Genomic DNA, 18,762 nt, shown 5'->3' with positions numbered 1-18,762 from the left:
AGTTGCTAAACTTGCTAGATATCTCCTATATTTAGCAAAATCGAGTTGATGATTATACAGACAGCTCATGAATAACGGGCAGATGACAAGTGGAAATAATTTAATTATCAAGGTATCTTAACATGGGCCTACTCTGCTTTGAAAATATCCATATCTACTCTCATACCGTTTGTTGATCACACACTCTCTACCGAAGCTCTCATATGGGCAGCAAGTACAAGATAGCACAGAGAAGCGGGGGAAATGTTATAGGGGTATTTTGACATGCATAGGCGAGAGATGTGCTTTGATAATGCAACTTATGGTTCAGAATAAAGTTAGGAATTTTCACGTGAGACAGGAGTCAGGATTTTGGGTTTCAGTGGGATTGGGAATGGATAGGAAAACAGCCTAGGCTCTAGGACAGGAGAAGATAGCATTTTCCCTCACGCCTCTCTGACTTCATGTCTGTGACAGAGATTCCCATGTAGTGAATTGTGCATAAGCCTATCAAATGTGACTGTCTGAAGAGTCACAATGACAGCTCAAAGAGGCAGATGTTATTTTATAGCCTATACTGTAGGGCTTTCCTGTAGGGTTTATTAACTGCATTCAGGTCACGTGCAGTCCGGCAGTGTCAGTTATGCGTGTACTTTGAATTTATAGCAACTTTGTGTGAAGTAAATACACAAGGCTTCCATGAAACAACCTGTTTGGATAATGTGCTATCATTTATTTTTGTATAATCTGCTGCCGCGCATGTTGTGCATTTTGTGGAATTGCATTAGTGTGACATTGGGGAAAAATGTTTTAATTTCTCGGGTCTTGTCATTTTATCTTTTCGGCACAGTCCCGGGATCCCGGTTACCCATGTAAATTCCTACCACTGTGTATTATGATGATGTCATATTGTTGAGTCTACCTTTAACCAAACTTAACATGGATGTATTGTACAGGTATGATATAGAAGTTATGACATGATAAGTCATTATTTCCTTTGAACTCACGAGACCCCCTTGAAAACTAATTAGTTGGGTTCATCTCAAGGAGTTTAAAACTTCTTAAGGATCGGACCCTTTTTTTCAATTTTCGCCTAAAATGACATACCCAAATCTAACTGCCTGTAGCTCAGGACCTGAAGCAAGGATATGCATATTCTTGATATAATTTGAAAGGAAACACTTTGAAGTTTGTGGAAATTTGAAATTAACGTAGGAGAATATAACACATTAGATCTGGTAAAAGATAATACAAACAAATAAACATGCAAGAGAAAGGCCAGACAGTGATGAAGGATTCTAGATGTAATTTAGATGTTGTCCACCAGATGGCAGCAGTGTGTGTGCAAAGTTTCAGACTGATCCAGTGAAGAATTTCCTCACTACACAATATTTTGTATCAAGTCTGCCAGGAGTTTTCCCAAATGTTTTCAAGTACATAACTATAGAGAACATACAAAAACGCTATGGTAATACAAAATGTAAGTTTGCACACTTCCAGGAATGTCATAAATGATGGATCATTAGCTTCCCTACAGAAAATACACTAACCTTCACACATTTAATTTAGATGGCTGGGCGGGGTGGGTGTGGAGTCAGAGGTCAAACTGTAGAATCCAGTTCCTACATTTGAATATAAAAATAGATTTTTCAAACAAAACTACACTACATTTTATCTCTGGGACCCTCAGGATGACAAATCAGAGCAAGATTACTGAATGTAAGTACATGATTTACCTTCAGAGGTGAATGTACCAAACCAGTTGCCGTGATAAAAGTGTTTTGTTGTTGTGCACTATCCTCAAACAATAGCATGGTCTTTTTTAGCTGTAATAGCTACTGTAAATTGGACACTGCAGTTAGATTAACAGGAATTTAAGCTTTCTGTCCATATAAGACATGTCTATGTCCCGGAAAGTTGGCTGTTGTTTACAACACCATTCTAGTCACATATCGCATATTGAGCAACAACCGTCCCGTGTAAGGGACACCGATCCTGTAGAGGTTAATAAATAAATACATTTAAGTGTTTTTATTTGGTGAGGGTTTATGTTTTTTCTAATGTTGATGTGTCAATGTCCCTAAGCTTGGACATTTCTTTAGGGTACTCTCGTTGCCCCTACCAATATTGATTCTAGCTACGTACTGCTGATTTATGTTCTTCCATTTAGAATGTCCAAACTGAATGAGAATGATGAAAACAGTGTTTAATAGGACTTTGATATTGTGTTGTTTTCCTGAGTCTGCTGTATCTGGGACTGTTCAGAGGGGTATACTACAACATATAATCATTGAATTAGCCAGCTAAAGCCTTTTTGGTTCATTAAGAAAGCTAAACATAGATATGTCTTTTTGATTGTTCAGTCCATTAGACCATGCCCATTTCAAGCTTAAAAAAAAAAAAAAGTATTTCAAAATATTCAGGCAAGTTAGCTGGCTAACTCCTTGATCCAGCTTTGTAGTATACCCCTCTGGAGGGTTCAACATTTGGCGGGCTAACTTATTGATCTTGCTTGGTGACGTACCCCACTGATGCTAATGTTTGGAGATTGTCGCACTAAACGTGATGTTGTGAGATGGATTATTACTGCTACATTACCTCCTGAAAAGACTATTAACCTGTGACAATTCAGACATACTATGAGATACCACAGAGATACTAGTAGTATCTATAACGATATTGGTATTAAGAGATAACCCATATTTTAAAACATGTAGTTTCATCAGAAAAAATATACAAATATTACATGAGTCAGTATCTATTTTAATTTTATATCTTTGCATTTTAATACATTATAATGTGACTGAAATTAAGAATATATAAACGATTCATTTCCCAACGTGTGTGGTTGTGTTCTTTTTTTGTTGTTTCCTGGTGGTCCCAATGACACATACTCTTGCCCCTTCTTTCTTGCTCTCTCACACACTCTCTCTCTCACACACGCACAAGCACACACACGTCAATTACAGTGGCTTGCGAAAGTATTCACCCCCCTTGGCATTTTTCCTATTTTGTTGCCTTACAACCTGGAATTAAAATGGATTTTTGGGGGGTTTGTATCATTTGATTTACACAACATGCCTACCACTTTGAAGATGCAAAATATTTTTTGTTTTGAAACAAACAAGAAATAAGACAAAAAAACAGAAAACTTGAGCGTGCATAACTATTCACTCCCCAAAGTAAATACTTTGTAGAGCCACCTTTTGCAGCGATTACAGCTGCAAGTCTCTTGGGGTATGTCTCTATAAGCTTGGCACATCTAGCCACTGGGATTTTTGCCCATTCTTCAAGGCAAAACTGCTCCAGCTCCTTCAAGTTGGATGGATTCTGCTGGTGTACAGCAATCTTTAAGTCATACCACAGATTCTCAATTGGATTGAGGTCTGGGCTTCGACTAGGCCCTTCCAATACATTTAAATGTTTCCCCTTAAACCACTCAAGTGTTGCTTTAGCAGTATGCTTAGGGTCATTGTCCTGCTGGAAGGTGAACCTCCATCCCAGTCTCAAATCTCTGGAAGTCTGAAACAGGTTTCCTTCAAGAATTTCCCTGGATTTAGCGCCATCCATCATTCCTTCAATTCTGACCAGTTTCCCAGTCCCTGCCGATGAAAAATATCGGCGTTCTCGGGGTGATGAGAGGTGTTGGGTTTGCGCCAGACATAGCGTTTTCCTTGATGCCCAAAAAGCTCAATTTTAGTCTCATCTGACCAGAGTACCTTCTTCCATATGTTTGGGGAGTTTCCCACCTGCCTTTTGGCGAACACGAAACGTGTTTGCTTATTGTTTTCTTTAAGCAATGGCTTTTTTCTGGCCACTCTTCTGTAAAGCCCAGATCAGTGTACGGCTTAAAGTGGTCCTATGGACAGATACTCCAATCTCCGCTGTGGAGCTTTGCAGCTCCTTCAGGGTTATCTTTGGTCTCTTTGTTGCCTCTCTGATTAATGCCCTCCTTGCCTGGTCCGTGAGTTTTGGTGGGTGGCCCTCTCTTGGAAGGTTTGTTGTGGTGCCATATTCTTTCCATTTTGTAATAATGGATTTAATGGTGCTCCGTGGGATGTTCAAAGTTTCAGATATTTTTTTATAACCCAACCCTGATCTGTACTTCTCCACAACTTTGTCCCTGACCTGTTTGGAGAGCTCCTTGGTCTTCATGGTGCCCCTTGCTTGGTGGTGTTGCAGACTCTGGGGCTTTTCAGAACAGGTGTGTATATATACTGAGATCATGTGACACTTAGATTGCACACAAGTGGACTTTATTTAACTAATTATGTGACTTCTGAAGGTAATTGGTTGCACCAGATCTTATTTAAGGGCTTCATAGCAAAGGGGGTGAATACATATGCACGCACCACTTTTCCGTTATTTTTTTTTTCATAATTCTTTGAAACAAGTACGTTTTTCCATTTCACTTCACCAATTTGGACTATTTTGTGTATGTCCATTACATGAAATCCAAATAAAAATCCATTTAAAATTACACGTTGTAATGCAACAAAATAGGAAAAACACCAAGGGGGATGAATACTTTTGCAAGGCACTGTATATCCAAGTATAATGATTAAGCATAGGTAGGGGGAGGAGAGAGTGGGTGAGGGTGGAGTGCTTTGTAAAATAATGATACAATGTGGACACCTAACATTTAGGTTGACGTTATACTTTCATATGACAGTCAATGACAACATGAGCAGAAACACATAGAGGACCAGTTCAGTAGCCACCTGGAGGCGGGCGGTTGACATAGTAACAATAGAGTTACAGTACAGTAACCATAATAACAGCATAGTTACAGCATATTAATCATAGTACTGAAAATGGTATAGTAACCATAGTAACAGCAGATCTTCCACTTCTCTACACCGACACACACGCAGGCACACGCACACAGATGGTTGACCAGAGAATCAGACAAACTCAAACAGAAGCCATAAGTAACATTTTTCTTCAATAACTTATTTTCAGATAAAGGACCTGAATCTAACAGTATAGTAGGTCTGTCTCCTTTTAACACTACAGGAAACCATACAGTACCAGAGCTAAAGCTTATCTACACACACACACACACACACACACACACACTTCTAACTATAATCAAATTAACTGACTAACAAACGGCAGACACATAGCTTCAGTGCTGTTTCTGACTCCACTCCCTGGCTCAGCAGTCTACAAAGTATCTAATAAAACCCATCACTGCTGTTCAAACAATTACTACTGCTACTACTGCAATATAGCGGTACTCTTTATGAAATAAACTCTTCAAAATACAGATTTACATCCCTTTACCAGAAGCTCTCTTAACAAACAAACATGTATTCTTCTTTTTAGGATTGTCTTACAAAAAGATAAACAGAGCATTTCTTCAAATATATAACACGTGTTATATCATTATAGATGGCTTCTCTTTATACAGACATATTCAAGTAACCCCAACTGACTGTTCTCTTTAGTGTCTTATTTCTTTATTTGTATCTATTTATGGTTCAATATTTGTTTATTTATAGTTTACATATTTATTTGAATACGCCATAAGTATTGTACCTCAGAATGAGGAGTGTGTAAATCTGAATTCTGACTAGCGCTCTGTTTACTCTTGTAAAAGAGTACGGCTGTGCCTGAAATGACACTCTATTCCCTATTTATTCCCATTTGAGTTCTGATTGGTTGTTGGGAGCATGGTGGTGAGCTTTGGTTTGTTGTTATGACATACTGATCTGTGGTTGATCAGTATAGTCGGGCTGGGAGCTGTGATTGATTGCTTTAGTCTAGCAGAGGTTCATCATCATCATCGTCCTGTATCAAGATGCGTTGGAAGGGACGAGAGGAAGACTGACGCCGTGGCCTCCACAACTTGAACAGACCTGAGAGAGAGGAGAGAGGGAGAAAGAGAAAGAGAAAAAGAGACAGAGAGAGAGAAGGGTTGTAGTGCTCCTTTACATTTCCTATGTCTTTCGGCTATTGCAAAAACTACATATTTCAATAAAAACATGATAATAATGTAATGTATGTAATACAAACAATAAGGCAGACTGACCAGTGAGTGTGGTGAGAACCAGCAGTACCCCCACCACCAGTCCCACCACTAGGGGGACGTCGACACAGCCCTCCCCAGCCAGGAAGCAGCGTGCCTGGGACAGAGATCCATTGTTTGGCGCCGGTGGCACCCCCAGCAGCTGACACATTATTGGGTAGACGTCTACACTCTGTAACAGCGGGAGTCTGTAACCAGGAAGGAACCCTGGCCCTGCTGCCGCAAGAAAGGGGTGCATGCTGGATAGAGTGATGTCATAGCCGTGGTCACCTACTGGAGGGTACACACAGGCAGAGGGTTAGGGGGGTGGGGGGAAAGGGGAGTGGGGGGAGGGGGGGGAGGGGAGGTGGGGGGAGCATGTAAAACAGCCTTACGATGTGGTAGCCCTCCCCTCTGTACGATAGTCCATCCCTCATCAGCGACTAATATGATTGGTTGAATCCTGTCGTTGTTCCTGTAGTGCAGCCTATCAGGGATGTCCTTCTTCAGGTACGCAGTCATGTGGGCGTGGCAACCACTCAATAGGGAAAACACAGCCTTGGGATCTGACACACACACACACACACACACACATTAAACAACATCTCCTTTAACTAGTCACAAACTTCTCACTCACAGTAAGTGAGTATATGTGTGTGTGTATACCTCCGTTGGGTATGATAGCAGCGACAGGGGTTAGGTCTACTACCGAGTAGTTGTCAGGGTGCAGACAGTCGTCCAGTCTGATGATGCGATCAGTGGAACACTGGGCCATTCCGTGGTCGCTGGTGACGATGACGTTGACATGCCCCCACAACCCCACACGCTTCAGCTCTGACACCAGCAGACCCACATTGTCATCTACCTGTTAACACACACACACACACACACACAAACCCGTCCAGTTACAAACATTTGCAGAACTGAGCACAATATAATGCAATGTAATATTGTCCGTGTTTGAGTTGATCAATTTTGTCGAGTTGATGACCATCGTTGGTCACCGCCATTCAAAGTGTCGCATTATGTGGATAAAAATTGTCCAACTTGCGCCTACATTACGACTGCATGAACTTTACAATAACCATGTGATCAAACGCCATTACGTCAGTCGACTGCAAATTTCTGCAGTTCCTCTTCCCCAACTTCACCCTGCAGCCATCACCTGCATTGTGAGGGGCTCTATTGTCAACCAATCATTAGTGTTTTTGTTTGACCCAAGCGAACGTGACCAAAGACATCACCAATTGATAATACGATGTACACACATATATGGATGGCCCAAACAGACTTTCTCTCAGGCTGTGTCTCTGTTTGTCTAGTTGTTGCACATCGTTTCCGTTCATTGCTCAAGCCGGCCTTGTGGCATTCTCTTACCTAATACCAAAGTTGCAGGGTCTGGATTCACAAAACATTTCTTAAGGTTTTCAAAATCCAGACTCAATGCATGGCTCACCTAGTCTCAACCTGCTTCCAAACAGCAGTACAGGGGAAGGGGGGGGGGGGATAATGCACCAAATGTAACTATTGAACAGCCATGCATGTCCCCATCTGTAGCCTATTGGCTGTCTTGACTGAGTCTGCTTCTGGCACCAATAACATCCCTTATCCTTCTATAGCAGCTCCTCTATTGGTCACTTAGCAGGATGTTACAGTTTAGCACCAGCTCTATGTCTAACTATCTATACCTTTCAGTGCCAATACGACTGTGATGACAATTTGTAAGTCGCTCTGGATAAGAGCGTCTGCTAAATGACGAAAATGTAAATGTAAATATGGGGGAGTTTATTTCGACATTACAAAGAAAAGCCATGTTGCACTGAGCCTTGCTGTTGGAAAACCACATCAGTATCTGATTTTAGGCTGTCGCAGATGCACCTTTCCCGACTTCACTCCTCGACTTTCGTCTGCAGTCGATTGTTTCAGCCTTACCACTCAAACAAGCACAATGTGTTACACACACACACCTCTTTAAGAGCCTGTCCTATGTGGGTGGTGTTTTCTGGCCCATACATGTGACCTGTCCTGTCTGGCTCCTCCCAGTACAGAGCTGCAAACAACACTGGCTCCTCCCCTTTGCCCTGGCCCTGGAGAGAGAGAAATGGAGACAAAACTTAAAAGCAGTATTCAGTGAAAACAATGGAGTTATGGGCAAGGGGTCAGAGGTTAGAGGTTAAGTACCCCAGTCAGCCAGTGAGTGACGTTGGCCAGGCGTTGACTAAAAGTCACAGAGGGGTTGTAGGGTATGAAGTGAGTCGCCGTTCTGTTCCTGATCGCCACGTCTGACCCCGGCCACATGGCCACGCCCGTCTTGTACCCACAATCCAGTGCGGTGACCCAGAGTGGCGTGGCTTCGTTCCACCAGAAGGGGTCGGTGTTGTTGAAGGTGATGAAGTGCTTCTGGGTCGGGGGGTCATACATATTGCTAGCTACGACACCATGAGACTCTGCATACAGCCCTGTCACCTGGAGGGGTTAGAGGGCAGAGGTTAGGTTAGGTTAGTACACCACCCCAAAAACACGCAAAGGGTTAGAGGTCAGGGGTAAAAGGTTATATATTACCAGGCTGTAATGGTTGGGGAAGGTCTTGGTGATAAAGACATTAGTCATCTGTTCCACCAGGACTCCCTGTGAGTACAGAAGCTTTAGGTTGGGTAGAGGGAACCGTCTGAGATAGTCAGCTCTGAAACCATCAAACGACACCAGCAGTACCGGATTGGGGGCTGCAGCGCCCGCCTTACATCCTGTTCCACCTCTGCCACTTCCTGTCTTCCCCACTGAAGCAGCCAATGAGGTGAAGGTAAAGAGGAAGTACAGCAGGGCTAACATTCTAAGAGTGAGTGAGTGAGAGTGAGAGTGAGAGTGAGAGTGAGAGTGAGAGAGAGAGAGAGAGAGAGAGAGAGAGAGAGAGAGAGAGAGAGAGAGAGACCAAATTAGTGTTGTGGAGTACACACTAAAGCTAGATTCCTTAGTTGAAACAATAAAGCGATCACCCCACCTCTGTTTTGGTATAAAGCTGAGGGATGGGCCCTAGAGAAATGTGACCACTCAAATTCATAGACAGAGCTATGGATGCAAGGACTAACCATCCATGATAACAAAATGATAGTTTTAACAATGTTTTGAGGTCAAAAAGTGTTTGTTTACATTGTTTATAAACATTGGAGTAAAATAAGCTAATATTTTGGGTTCTGATCTGTATAACAGTTTGACTAAGCTTATGAGGCATTTATAAGTTATATTCTTCAATAATCAATTGGTATTTATCATTAATTTAGTAGTCAAAAATGTATGTAACAACTAAGGATTCTAGCTTTAAAGCCAATAAAGCCTTTATATGGCCGTGTTCAAGGTGACATACGAAAGCAGACGAAAGTGGATGATTGCAGTCTGGGGAGGTGCATATGCTTCAACCGAAAGTAAACACAAATTTAGACCAAATTAGGGTTGTGGAGTAGATACCAATAAAGCCTTTAGCTATAAAATATTGTTATAAGATAATATATGTATTCCAAGATTACATTTTCTGAAAAAAGCTCCCTGTCACTCTCTCCCTGAGGGAGACTCTCCCATGTCCAAATGTAATTTTAGAGTTTGTGTTTCATCTTACTGAGGAGAACAGAGAGGACTATGATCTTTTACAAGTCTGTGAAATCTCCTTAATATACTGAATTACCACTGGTGTGATCTGGCAGGGCTCACAAGACACACACACACCGTGACACACACACTGTGAAACACACACAGTGACACACACACTGTGACACACACACACAGTGACTCTCTCTCACACACACACAGTGACTCACAGACACACACACTGTGACACACAGACACACACTGTGACAGATCCACAGTGTGACAGACACACACACACACACACACACACACACACACACACACACACACACACACACACACAATGTGACACACACACGCACACACATGCACAGAGGGCTGCCTTGCATCTAGCATTTAGGAAACTTTGCAGTATTTAGTTTTTTTATGGAGTATTTCTTATGTTATTAGGCCAAGAAATTGTTCCTGTTATTCTTCATTCCATTGCTTTACTTAGATTTGTGTGTATTGGGTATACGTTGTGAAATTGTTATTTATAATGTTACTGCACTGTCGAGCTAGAAACACAAGCCTACACCCACAATAACATCTGCTAAACACGTGTATGTGACCAATAACATTTGATTTGATTTGACACACAGGATACTCTCACATCTGTGGTTATTGTCAAACAAGTCCCAGTGAATCTCACCGCCCATATGCAAAGCCTGCAGGCTAGGGTTTCAAATGGAAATCATATGACAACTGGAGCAAATGGAGCTAGCTAGACAATCAGGAAGTTAGTAGCTAGCCAGCCTCCTGAGTCATGACATTACATTATATTGGCGAGCACTTAATTGACAACCACCACCACCACTACGTCCACAGCACATTATGTAGCTAGCTAGCGATTTTAATGACAGTTATAGCTCCCTACTAGCTACACAGAACTATAGCTACAACTGACGACTTTTTTCCAAGCTAAAAGTTTGGTAGCTAGCTACTACCTCTGCCAGGTAGCTAACATTTGATGTTTACTAGCTAGCCAGCCGGCTCAAGGATTGCGCAAGATCGTCATACGCACCTTGTTTATTTGTCAACAATTCCACAGCTTTCTCATTTGCTTGTCGTTTTGTTGACGTGTTCAGTCTATATTCCTCCAAAAGCAAACGTTTGGGTTTTAAATAGATCCGCTTTCACTTCCTTAGCTATCTACAATAGCTGTTGTCATTTCAATATTATGATGATGTCTTAAAACTCCCTCAAAATAGAGGCGCTACGTTTGACAAGGAGCTTGGTCAACCAATCATAATGTAGGAAACGTTGACAGACGCGTCACACCCACAACAGACGCTTTCTGATTGGCCCAGTGGACCGAAGGCTAATCAACGGGTCTCCTCTCCTCTCCTCTCCTCTCTAATCCTAACCCTAATTGTAACCCTAATCCTAAACCTAACCCCTATGCTTAAAATAGCCTTTATCTTCATGGGATGTGGGAAATGTCCCCACGAAGGATAATATTCCTTGTTTTACTATCCTTGTAGGGACTTTTACTATCCTAGTGGAAACAAACACACACACACATGAATGGGGTCTTAAACTCAAACATCTTTCACAGTACAACATACCCTAATATCATTATCATGTTGTCTTACCCTGACGTAGAGTGAGACCTCTGGCCCATTTGCTACTGGTACTGGTTCCTCAGGAGGGTTCCCCTGCTCTGACGACGCTGAGGAAGAAGATGACAAAGAGGAGCGCCCGAAAGAGGCTTAATCTGTGTTCACCTCCGCCTGCAGAACCCTCCTCTCCACCTCCCTCTTCTCCTCTCCTCTCCTCTCCTCTCCTCTCCTCTCCTCTCCTCTCCTCTCCTCTCCTCTCCTCTCCTCTCCTCTCCTCTCCTCTCCTCTCCTCTCCTCTCCTCTCTTCTCCTCTCCTCTCCTCTCCTCTCCTCTCCTCTCCTCTCCTCTCCTCTCCTTAGGTGAACTCTTCCTCCTGGTTCAAAGTCCCCAGATAATCACAGCAATAACTGTTGGTGGGAACAGACCGTTCATGTGCACACAGGGCCCCTAGGTCATTTACAATCTCATCAACCTCCATCTCTCTCTCTCTCGCTCTCCCTCTTTTTCCCTCCCTCCCTCCCTTCCTCTCCACCTTGTCAGAAGCACCTGTTGCATCGTTGTGAGAACATGAACATGGAGCAGCAGAGTGAGAACATTTACGAGACTCCCCTTGACAGAGACGTAGACAGCCCAACGGAGGATACCTACCAGAACCAGACCCAGACTAGCAATATCTACGAGACACCCAGTGACGTGGTGAATTATTCTGTTTACTGTGATGTGGAGGCACCCCAGGCATCCGGTAACGGAGACGGAACCGGTCTAACTGTGGAGTACGAGAACACCGGGAGCCTGAGAGAGGCACCTGCGGTTCCATCGCCCCAACAGGAGAGCAGCTCCTTCAGGTCCTCCAGCTCATCAGAAGACCAGGGAGAATGGGAGGAGAAGAAAAAGAGGGAGGAGGAGGAGGAGGAGGAGGAGGAGGAGAAGGAGGAGGAGGAGAAGGAGGAGAGTGAGGAGAAGGAGAGGCAGGAGAAGGAGGAGAAGGAGAGGCAGGAGAGTGAGGAGGAGAAGGAGGAGGAGGAGAAGGAGGAGGATGAGAAGGAGGAGAAGGAGAGGCAGGAGAGTGAGGAGGAGAAGGAGGAGGAGGAGAAGAAGGAGGATGAGAAGGAGGAGAAGGAGAGGCAGGAGAGTGAGGAGGAGAAGGAGGAGGAGGAGAAGGAGGAGAAGAGGGAGGTGGAGAGGAGGGTTCTGCAGGCGGAGGTGAACACAGATGAAGCCTCTTCCGGGCGCTCCTCTTTGTCATCTTCTTCCTCAGCGTCGTCAGAGCAGGGGAACCCTCCTGAGGAACCAGTGCCAGTAGCAAATGGGCCAGAGGTCTCACTCTACGTCAGGGTAAGACAACATGATAATGATATTAGGGTACGTTGTACTGTGAAAGATGTTTGAGTTTAAGACCCCATTCATGTGTGTGTGAGTTTGTTTCCACTAGGATAGTAAAAGTCCCTACAAGGATAGTAAAACAAGGAATATTATCCTTCGTGGGGACATTTCCCACATCCCATGAAGATAAAGGCTATTTTAAGCATAGGGGTTAGGATTAGGATTAGGGTTACAATTAGGGTTAGGATTAGAATTAGGGTTAGGGTAAGGGTAAGGGTAAGGGTAAGGGTAAGGGTAAGGGTAAGGGTAAGGGGTTAGTGGTTAGGTTTAGGGTTAGGGTTAGGGTTAGGGTTAGGAGTTAAATTTAGGGTTATGGTTACAGGTTAAGGTTAGGTTAGGAGTTAGGGAAAATAGGATTTTGAATGGAAATACATTTTTGCTCCCCACGAGGATAGAAAGAAGATAACGTGTGTGTGTGTGTGTTTATGTGGTGTGTATGTGTGTGTGTTTCATCATGCTCTGTAGACTGATATCAGAGTGGAGGTTGCCCTCTCAGGGTCATGTCTGAGATAAAATGGGCTATAAAACACGTCTGGACTAAACATACACGCAGACACACATACACACACACACACACACACACACAAACACAAATACACACTCAAATATCAGATACACTCAAACAATCAGATTTTATTTCACACACACACAGGATTGAGGCTGATAGTAGGTCTGAAGGCCACTAGAGAGAGCCTTACACCTCTCTGACCGTTTAGGTGACATGCTCCTCTAATGGCAGTCAGTAACATTACCGCTGTGTGTGTGTGTGTGTGTGTGTGTGTGTGCATGTGTGTGTGTGTGTGTGTGTGTGTGTGTGTGTGTGTGTGTGTGTGTGTGTGTGTGTGTGTGTGGGGGGGGGGGGGGGGGGGGGGGGAGGGGGGGTTGCCAAGATTCTAAATTTAAAATGAACTCACTGGAATTCCATCCCACCCCAGTGACTCAACTGAGGGTTCCAGTAGCATGTGAATCCTCTCTGTGTGTACATTTACTGTCTGTGTATTTATTTGATGTGTGTGTGTAGAGGGATATCACAGGTAAGGTCCTCCTGCTTCCTCTCAAGGTTTCTTCCTTCCAGGAAGTTTGATTGATTTATTGATTGGGGCAGGTGTGAGTACAGGTGAGGCCTTGAGGAAGCGGAGTAGTTGATTATCTGTTTGATATTTTATATCGTTTTATAATCCTCCTACAATCTGATGGAGCTCTAAAGTCCACTTCACACTTGATCTATATTGCATTTAACACGACAACACACCTCATTAAATAACAACAAGGTCAGCAGCAAAACACATCCACACACACCCAAACACACACATATACACACCCACACACACTCACGCACGCACACGCACACACACACACACCTTCCGTTCCTGACTCCTCAGATGTGAGTCCCAATTGGCACCCTATTCCCATTATAGGGCACCACTTTTGACCGGAGCCACATAGGGTTAGACTTGGGGAAAAAGGCTCTGGCCAAAAGCAGTGCACTACGTTCTTAGAAAAAAGGTTATTCGGCTCTCCCCTTTGGAGAACCCTTTGAAGAACCCCTTTTGGTTCCAGGTAGAACCCTTTTGGGTTCCATGTAGAACCCTTTCCACAAAGGGTTCTACATGGAACCCAAAATAGTTGTACCTGGAACCAAAAAGGGTTCTCCTATGGGGGACAGCCGCAGAACCCTTTTGGAACCCTTTTTCTAAGAGTGTACTGTATATAGGGGAAAGGGTGTCATTTCAGATCTAATTATGTTGATAAGGAAGGGAACCTGATCCATCCGTACCTACCTGTCCTCCTTTTCCCTACACTACAATCCCAAAGCACCTCTCCTTTCCCACTCTCTACTGCTTTCCTCCTCTCCCCCTCTTCTTACTGACACCGCATCCCCACGCCCCCTTGACTATTTTTGACCGACACACTCATTCGGACAGCTGGACTCAGAGTACAAATCAAAACAACCAGGGCACACACACAAACACACACACATCCATCGAGAGACACGGTCAGGACAGAAGCTCTGACACACAAGCACGCAGCACAGCAAGGAGTTGCTTGGTACAACAGGACAGACGTGACTGGGCCAGACCCCAGGCTGAGAACACACCGGCAATACACACATACACACACTTCTGCACAGGAAAACACACGCACTCCTGCAGAAGATAACACACAACTGTTAGAGCAGTGGAGATGACTGACACGTCTGCAGCTGAAGAGGAGAAGGACCCTGATATTGAACTTTTTGTCAAGGTGGGGGGTGTGTGTGTATGTGAGGATCATAGGTTATGTCTTTCTACTGTATGATTATCTGCTGCGTAGTGTGTGTGTATTGTTGTTGTTGTTGTTTTCCCGTGGCACAGGGCCAGAGTAACCCAACACGCCTGCTAGTGTTTTCTCTCTCCTCTGTCTCTCCTATACCTTCTCCTCCTATTCTCTGCTGCCCCCTCTCTCTTTCTCTGCACGACAGATCAGATCTACTGAATTATTTCTGGTCCTCTAAGCAGTGAAAGCAGGAGGTTAACTGGTTAAATTAAATGGTTCAGTCATGTTGTGGCTCTAGTGTTGCCAGACTCATTCTTATGAGACTCATTTAGACTTATTCATATCTCCCTGATATGCAGGTCTAATGAGGTAATGGTAGTTGGTATAGTGGGGTAGTTAGTATGAGGTAGATTTGGGCGTATGTTATGCTAAATAAACAAGGGATTTGCATTAGCGTTCATGTTACTTGCCTCCTGTCATTTCGAGGTGTGTAATGGAATGTAATGGGGTTAGTTAGTGTAGTTGAGGGGAAGTTGTAGTAGGGGTAGTTAGTGTAGTTGAGGGGAAGTTGTAGTAGGGGTAGTTAGTGTAGTTGAGGGGAAGTTGTAGTAGGGGTAGTTAGTGTAGTTGAGGGGAAGTTGTAGTGGGGTAGTTAGTGTAGTTGAGGGGAAGTTGTAGTAGGGGTAGTTAGTGTAGTTGAGGGGAAGTTGTAGTGGGGTAGTTAGTGTAGTTGAGGGGAAGTTGTAGTAGGGGTAGTTAGTGTAGTTGAGGGGAAGTTGTAGTAGGGGTAGTTAGTGTAGTTGAGGGGAAGTTGTAGTAGGGGTAGTTAGTGTAGTTGAGGGGAAGTTGTAGTAGGGGTAGTTAGTGTAGTTGAGGGGAAGTTGTAGTAGGGGTAGTTAGTGTAGTTGAGGGGAAGTTGTAGTGGGGTAGTTAGTGTAGTTGAGGGGAAGTTGTAGTAGGGGTAGTTATATTGTGGTGTAGCCTATATGTAGTAGGCCTATTAGTGGTTAGTTACAGGGGCAGTGTGTGTAGTAGTAAGATAGGTATAGGTTGATATTTAGCTGGTATATGAGGTAGTCCTAGGGGTAGTTAGCTGGTATATGAGGTAGTCCTAGGGGTAGTTAGCTGGTACATGAGTTAGTTCTATGGGTAGTTAGCTTAGGGTAGTTATAATGTGATAGTTGTTCTAGGGCAGTGTGTCCAGTGAGGTGTATAATGGAAGGTTGATATATTATTCATGGTGTGTCTGGTGTCCCCTTACAGGATCCTCTTTCATCCATGGCCATTGTGTGTGTGTGATGCCAGTGTGACAAGGCCTGAGTGTATAGAGCAGTGATTTTCAGTGAAGTAGCCTAAAGGTTACAGGTAGCTGTAGTCATATCATATTGTTTTGAGATCCATGCACAAGTTGTGCAACTTGAAAATGGTATGTTACTGGCTCAAGCAATATTTCAATAACTGTATGTGTACTAATGTCTGTAATGTGTGTTTGTGTGTGTGTGTGTGTGTGTGTGTGTGTGTGTGTGTGTGTGTGTGTGTGTGCAGGCAGGGAGTGATGGGGAGAGTATAGGTAACTGTCCATTCTCTCAGCGTCTCTTCATGATCCTCTGGCTAAAAGGAGTCGTCTTCAACGTCACTACAGTCGACCTGAAGAGGTAAAACACACACACACATACACACACACTCTCAGACACACACTAACCCAGCATTGTGTGTTGTCCTTTAGAAAGCCGGCGGACCTCCATAACCTTGCTCCAGGCACTCACCCACCCTTCCTGACCTTCGAAGGAGAGGTGAAGACGGACATCAATAAGATAGAAGAATACCTAGAGGACATGCTGGCTCCACCCAGGTACACACACACACGTGCATGCACACACACAGTAAAGAGTGTAAATAAGATTGTGTGTGTGTTAACACTGGTGTTCCTCAGGTATCCTAAACTTGCAGCTAAGAACCGGGAGTCCAATACGGCAGGAAACGACATCTTCGCCAAGTTTTCAGCCTACATAAAAAACACCAGGCCAGAGAACAACGCAGGTACAGACACACACACACACCTTGCTGATCTAGGTGGGTTGTCTGGGTTTGTGTGTGTGTAGTAATGTGTGTGTGTTCCTGCAGTTCTAGAGAAAAGTCTCAACAAGGCATTAGCCAAGCTGGATGAGTTCCTTTTATCCCCGCTGCCAGAGGAGCTGCAGGATGGCAGAGATGTGGCAGAAGGGGGGTCTGTACGGAAGTATCTAGATGGAGACACACTAACACTGTCCGACTGCAACTTGCTGCCCAAATTACATGTCGTCAAGGTATTATTCCTATTGTTATTATCCAACTACAGACAGAAAGGGATGATCAACCAATTACAGAAGTGGACTGTATCAAGATACAATATCTCTTTACCTTTGGTGTTTTATTCAGATCCATCTGTTCCTGGCTTTAGTGTTGTGCCCTAAACTCTTATGACCTCAAATACCACCTTCTGCCCATACAGGGCACTCCTTCTGTCCAGACTCACCTATAGGTTTATATGGTTACGGTTACTGTATCAGAAGTGATTGTGATTCTCTCCATGGTGTGTGTTCTGTCTCCAGGTGGTCGCTAAGAGATACCGTAATTATGAGATCCCTGCAGAGCTGCGGGGTGTATGGCGTTACATTCGAAACGCCTACAGCCGAGATGAGTTCACCAACACCTGTGCCGCTGACGCAGAAATAGAACTAGCCTATCAGGACGTGGCTAAGAGGCTGTCTAAGTGATAATACCTGGAATCAGCGACCCCCCCCTCCAGCTTGTTGACATTTGATCAGAACTATGTGTAGTTTTTCTAAATGAATAAAATCAGGTCTCATTAAATCTGATCAAATAAACCAGACTCAGTCATATAAAACCTGTTTTAGTATATCCTGCTTTCTTTTATAGTGATGGAGTTTTAGACTTTTACTCTAATAATTGTTTTTTTTATATAGTTCCAGCTGTCCCACAAAAATACATTTTCAGAGCAAGGATGACACAGCAAGATGATCAATATGTTAATATTGCAAGATTAACTTAATTTAAGATGTATGATCTTTGATCTTTATAATATGTTAATATTTGAAAAGTTTTATTACAGTAAATTGGAGCAAAAGGCAGTAATGAAGGGAAAGTGCTATTTTGGCTGACTGAATGGAAGAACACTATTGATAACACACAGTATTGTTAACACACAGTATTGATAACACACAGTATTGTTGGCCACAGTAGATTTAAATTAATGATAACTGATTGTGAAGCTAAACTGTTTTCCCAGACTGCACCGTCCTGTGGTCACAGAGTGTAGTGTGTATTGTAAAACCAGGCATTGACAACAAAGTGGTCATATAATTATACTGATTTGATCATAAGTTAACGAATGTCAATGAATGTTATTGCTCTAATTTAAATAATACATATATTTTCTCAGAAATTAGTTGGCTGGACTCTTTACTGTTACTCTAATAATCAACATTCTCTCCCATCAATGATACCAAAGTAAACAAGAGTGTGTGGGAGGGTGCATGCATACAGAAACCATATGCTCTCACCCTCTGCTGAATAAATAATGATGTTGTTACAATGTGGATGAGATGATAAATATATCTGGACATGAGAGAAACAGGCAGACAGAGTGCCCTAACTTTACATTTATGCAGTACAACATGCATTGAATCAGTGTTTAATTTTGTTTTCCTGTGCCATGATTCTGACATTGAACAAATCCTCCTCATGCTAGGCAGTTTCAGTGGTGCAGTACACTTAATAGATTTCAGTTCAACTTGATATGGAAAGATATGAAACATAGCTGATGATTCATGTTTTCTTTTAAATCCACAACTAGATCCCTCCACAGCCTCATAGAGGATCTAGATACATTTTATAACCTCTCTGGATTACAACCAAATTATGACAAATGTACTATATTACGTATTGGATCAC

The 18,762-nt window shown here is 43.3% G+C and overlaps 2 protein-coding genes across 3 annotated transcripts; one reads left to right on the top strand and one right to left on the bottom strand.

The window, feature by feature from the left end:
* Positions 1–4,213: 4,213 nt before the first annotated feature.
* Positions 4,214–10,824, bottom strand: LOC311102922 (bis(5'-adenosyl)-triphosphatase enpp4-like). The gene is made up of 8 exons (XM_084144410.1): positions 10,632–10,824; positions 8,552–8,819; positions 8,171–8,455; positions 7,957–8,076; positions 6,656–6,854; positions 6,385–6,555; positions 6,014–6,283; positions 4,214–5,840 (listed from the first exon to the last, which is right to left on the bottom strand). The coding sequence occupies exons 2-8, from the start codon at positions 8,816–8,818 to the stop codon at positions 5,740–5,742; spliced, it is 1,413 nt and encodes a 470-aa protein (XP_084000536.1). The 5' UTR covers position 8,819; positions 10,632–10,824; the 3' UTR covers positions 4,214–5,739.
* Positions 10,825–11,736: 912 nt separating this feature from the next.
* Positions 11,737–17,564, top strand: LOC311102355 (chloride intracellular channel protein 5-like; the record flags this gene model as incomplete). Of its 2 annotated transcripts, XM_084143671.1 has the most annotated exons (7): positions 11,737–12,084; positions 12,298–12,504; positions 16,354–16,463; positions 16,535–16,660; positions 16,742–16,848; positions 16,933–17,114; positions 17,400–17,564. In XM_084143671.1, the coding sequence occupies 7 exons, from the start codon at positions 11,737–11,739 to the stop codon at positions 17,562–17,564; spliced, it is 1,245 nt and encodes a 414-aa protein (XP_083999797.1). The 2 variants fall into 2 exon arrangements, with proteins under 2 accessions (XP_083999797.1, XP_083999798.1); XM_084143672.1 differs by lacking the exons at positions 11,737–12,084; positions 12,298–12,504 and adding an exon at positions 14,737–14,796.
* Between the last annotated feature and the right edge of the window lie 1,198 nt (positions 17,565–18,762).

The sequence above is a fragment of the Coregonus lavaretus genome (genome assembly GCF_964263955.1).
Source record: "Coregonus lavaretus genome assembly, chromosome: 27".
Lineage (NCBI taxonomy): Eukaryota > Metazoa > Chordata > Actinopteri > Salmoniformes > Salmonidae > Coregonus > Coregonus lavaretus.
Note: the sequence above shows the minus strand (reverse complement) of the source record. Positions and strands in the feature narration are given on the sequence as shown.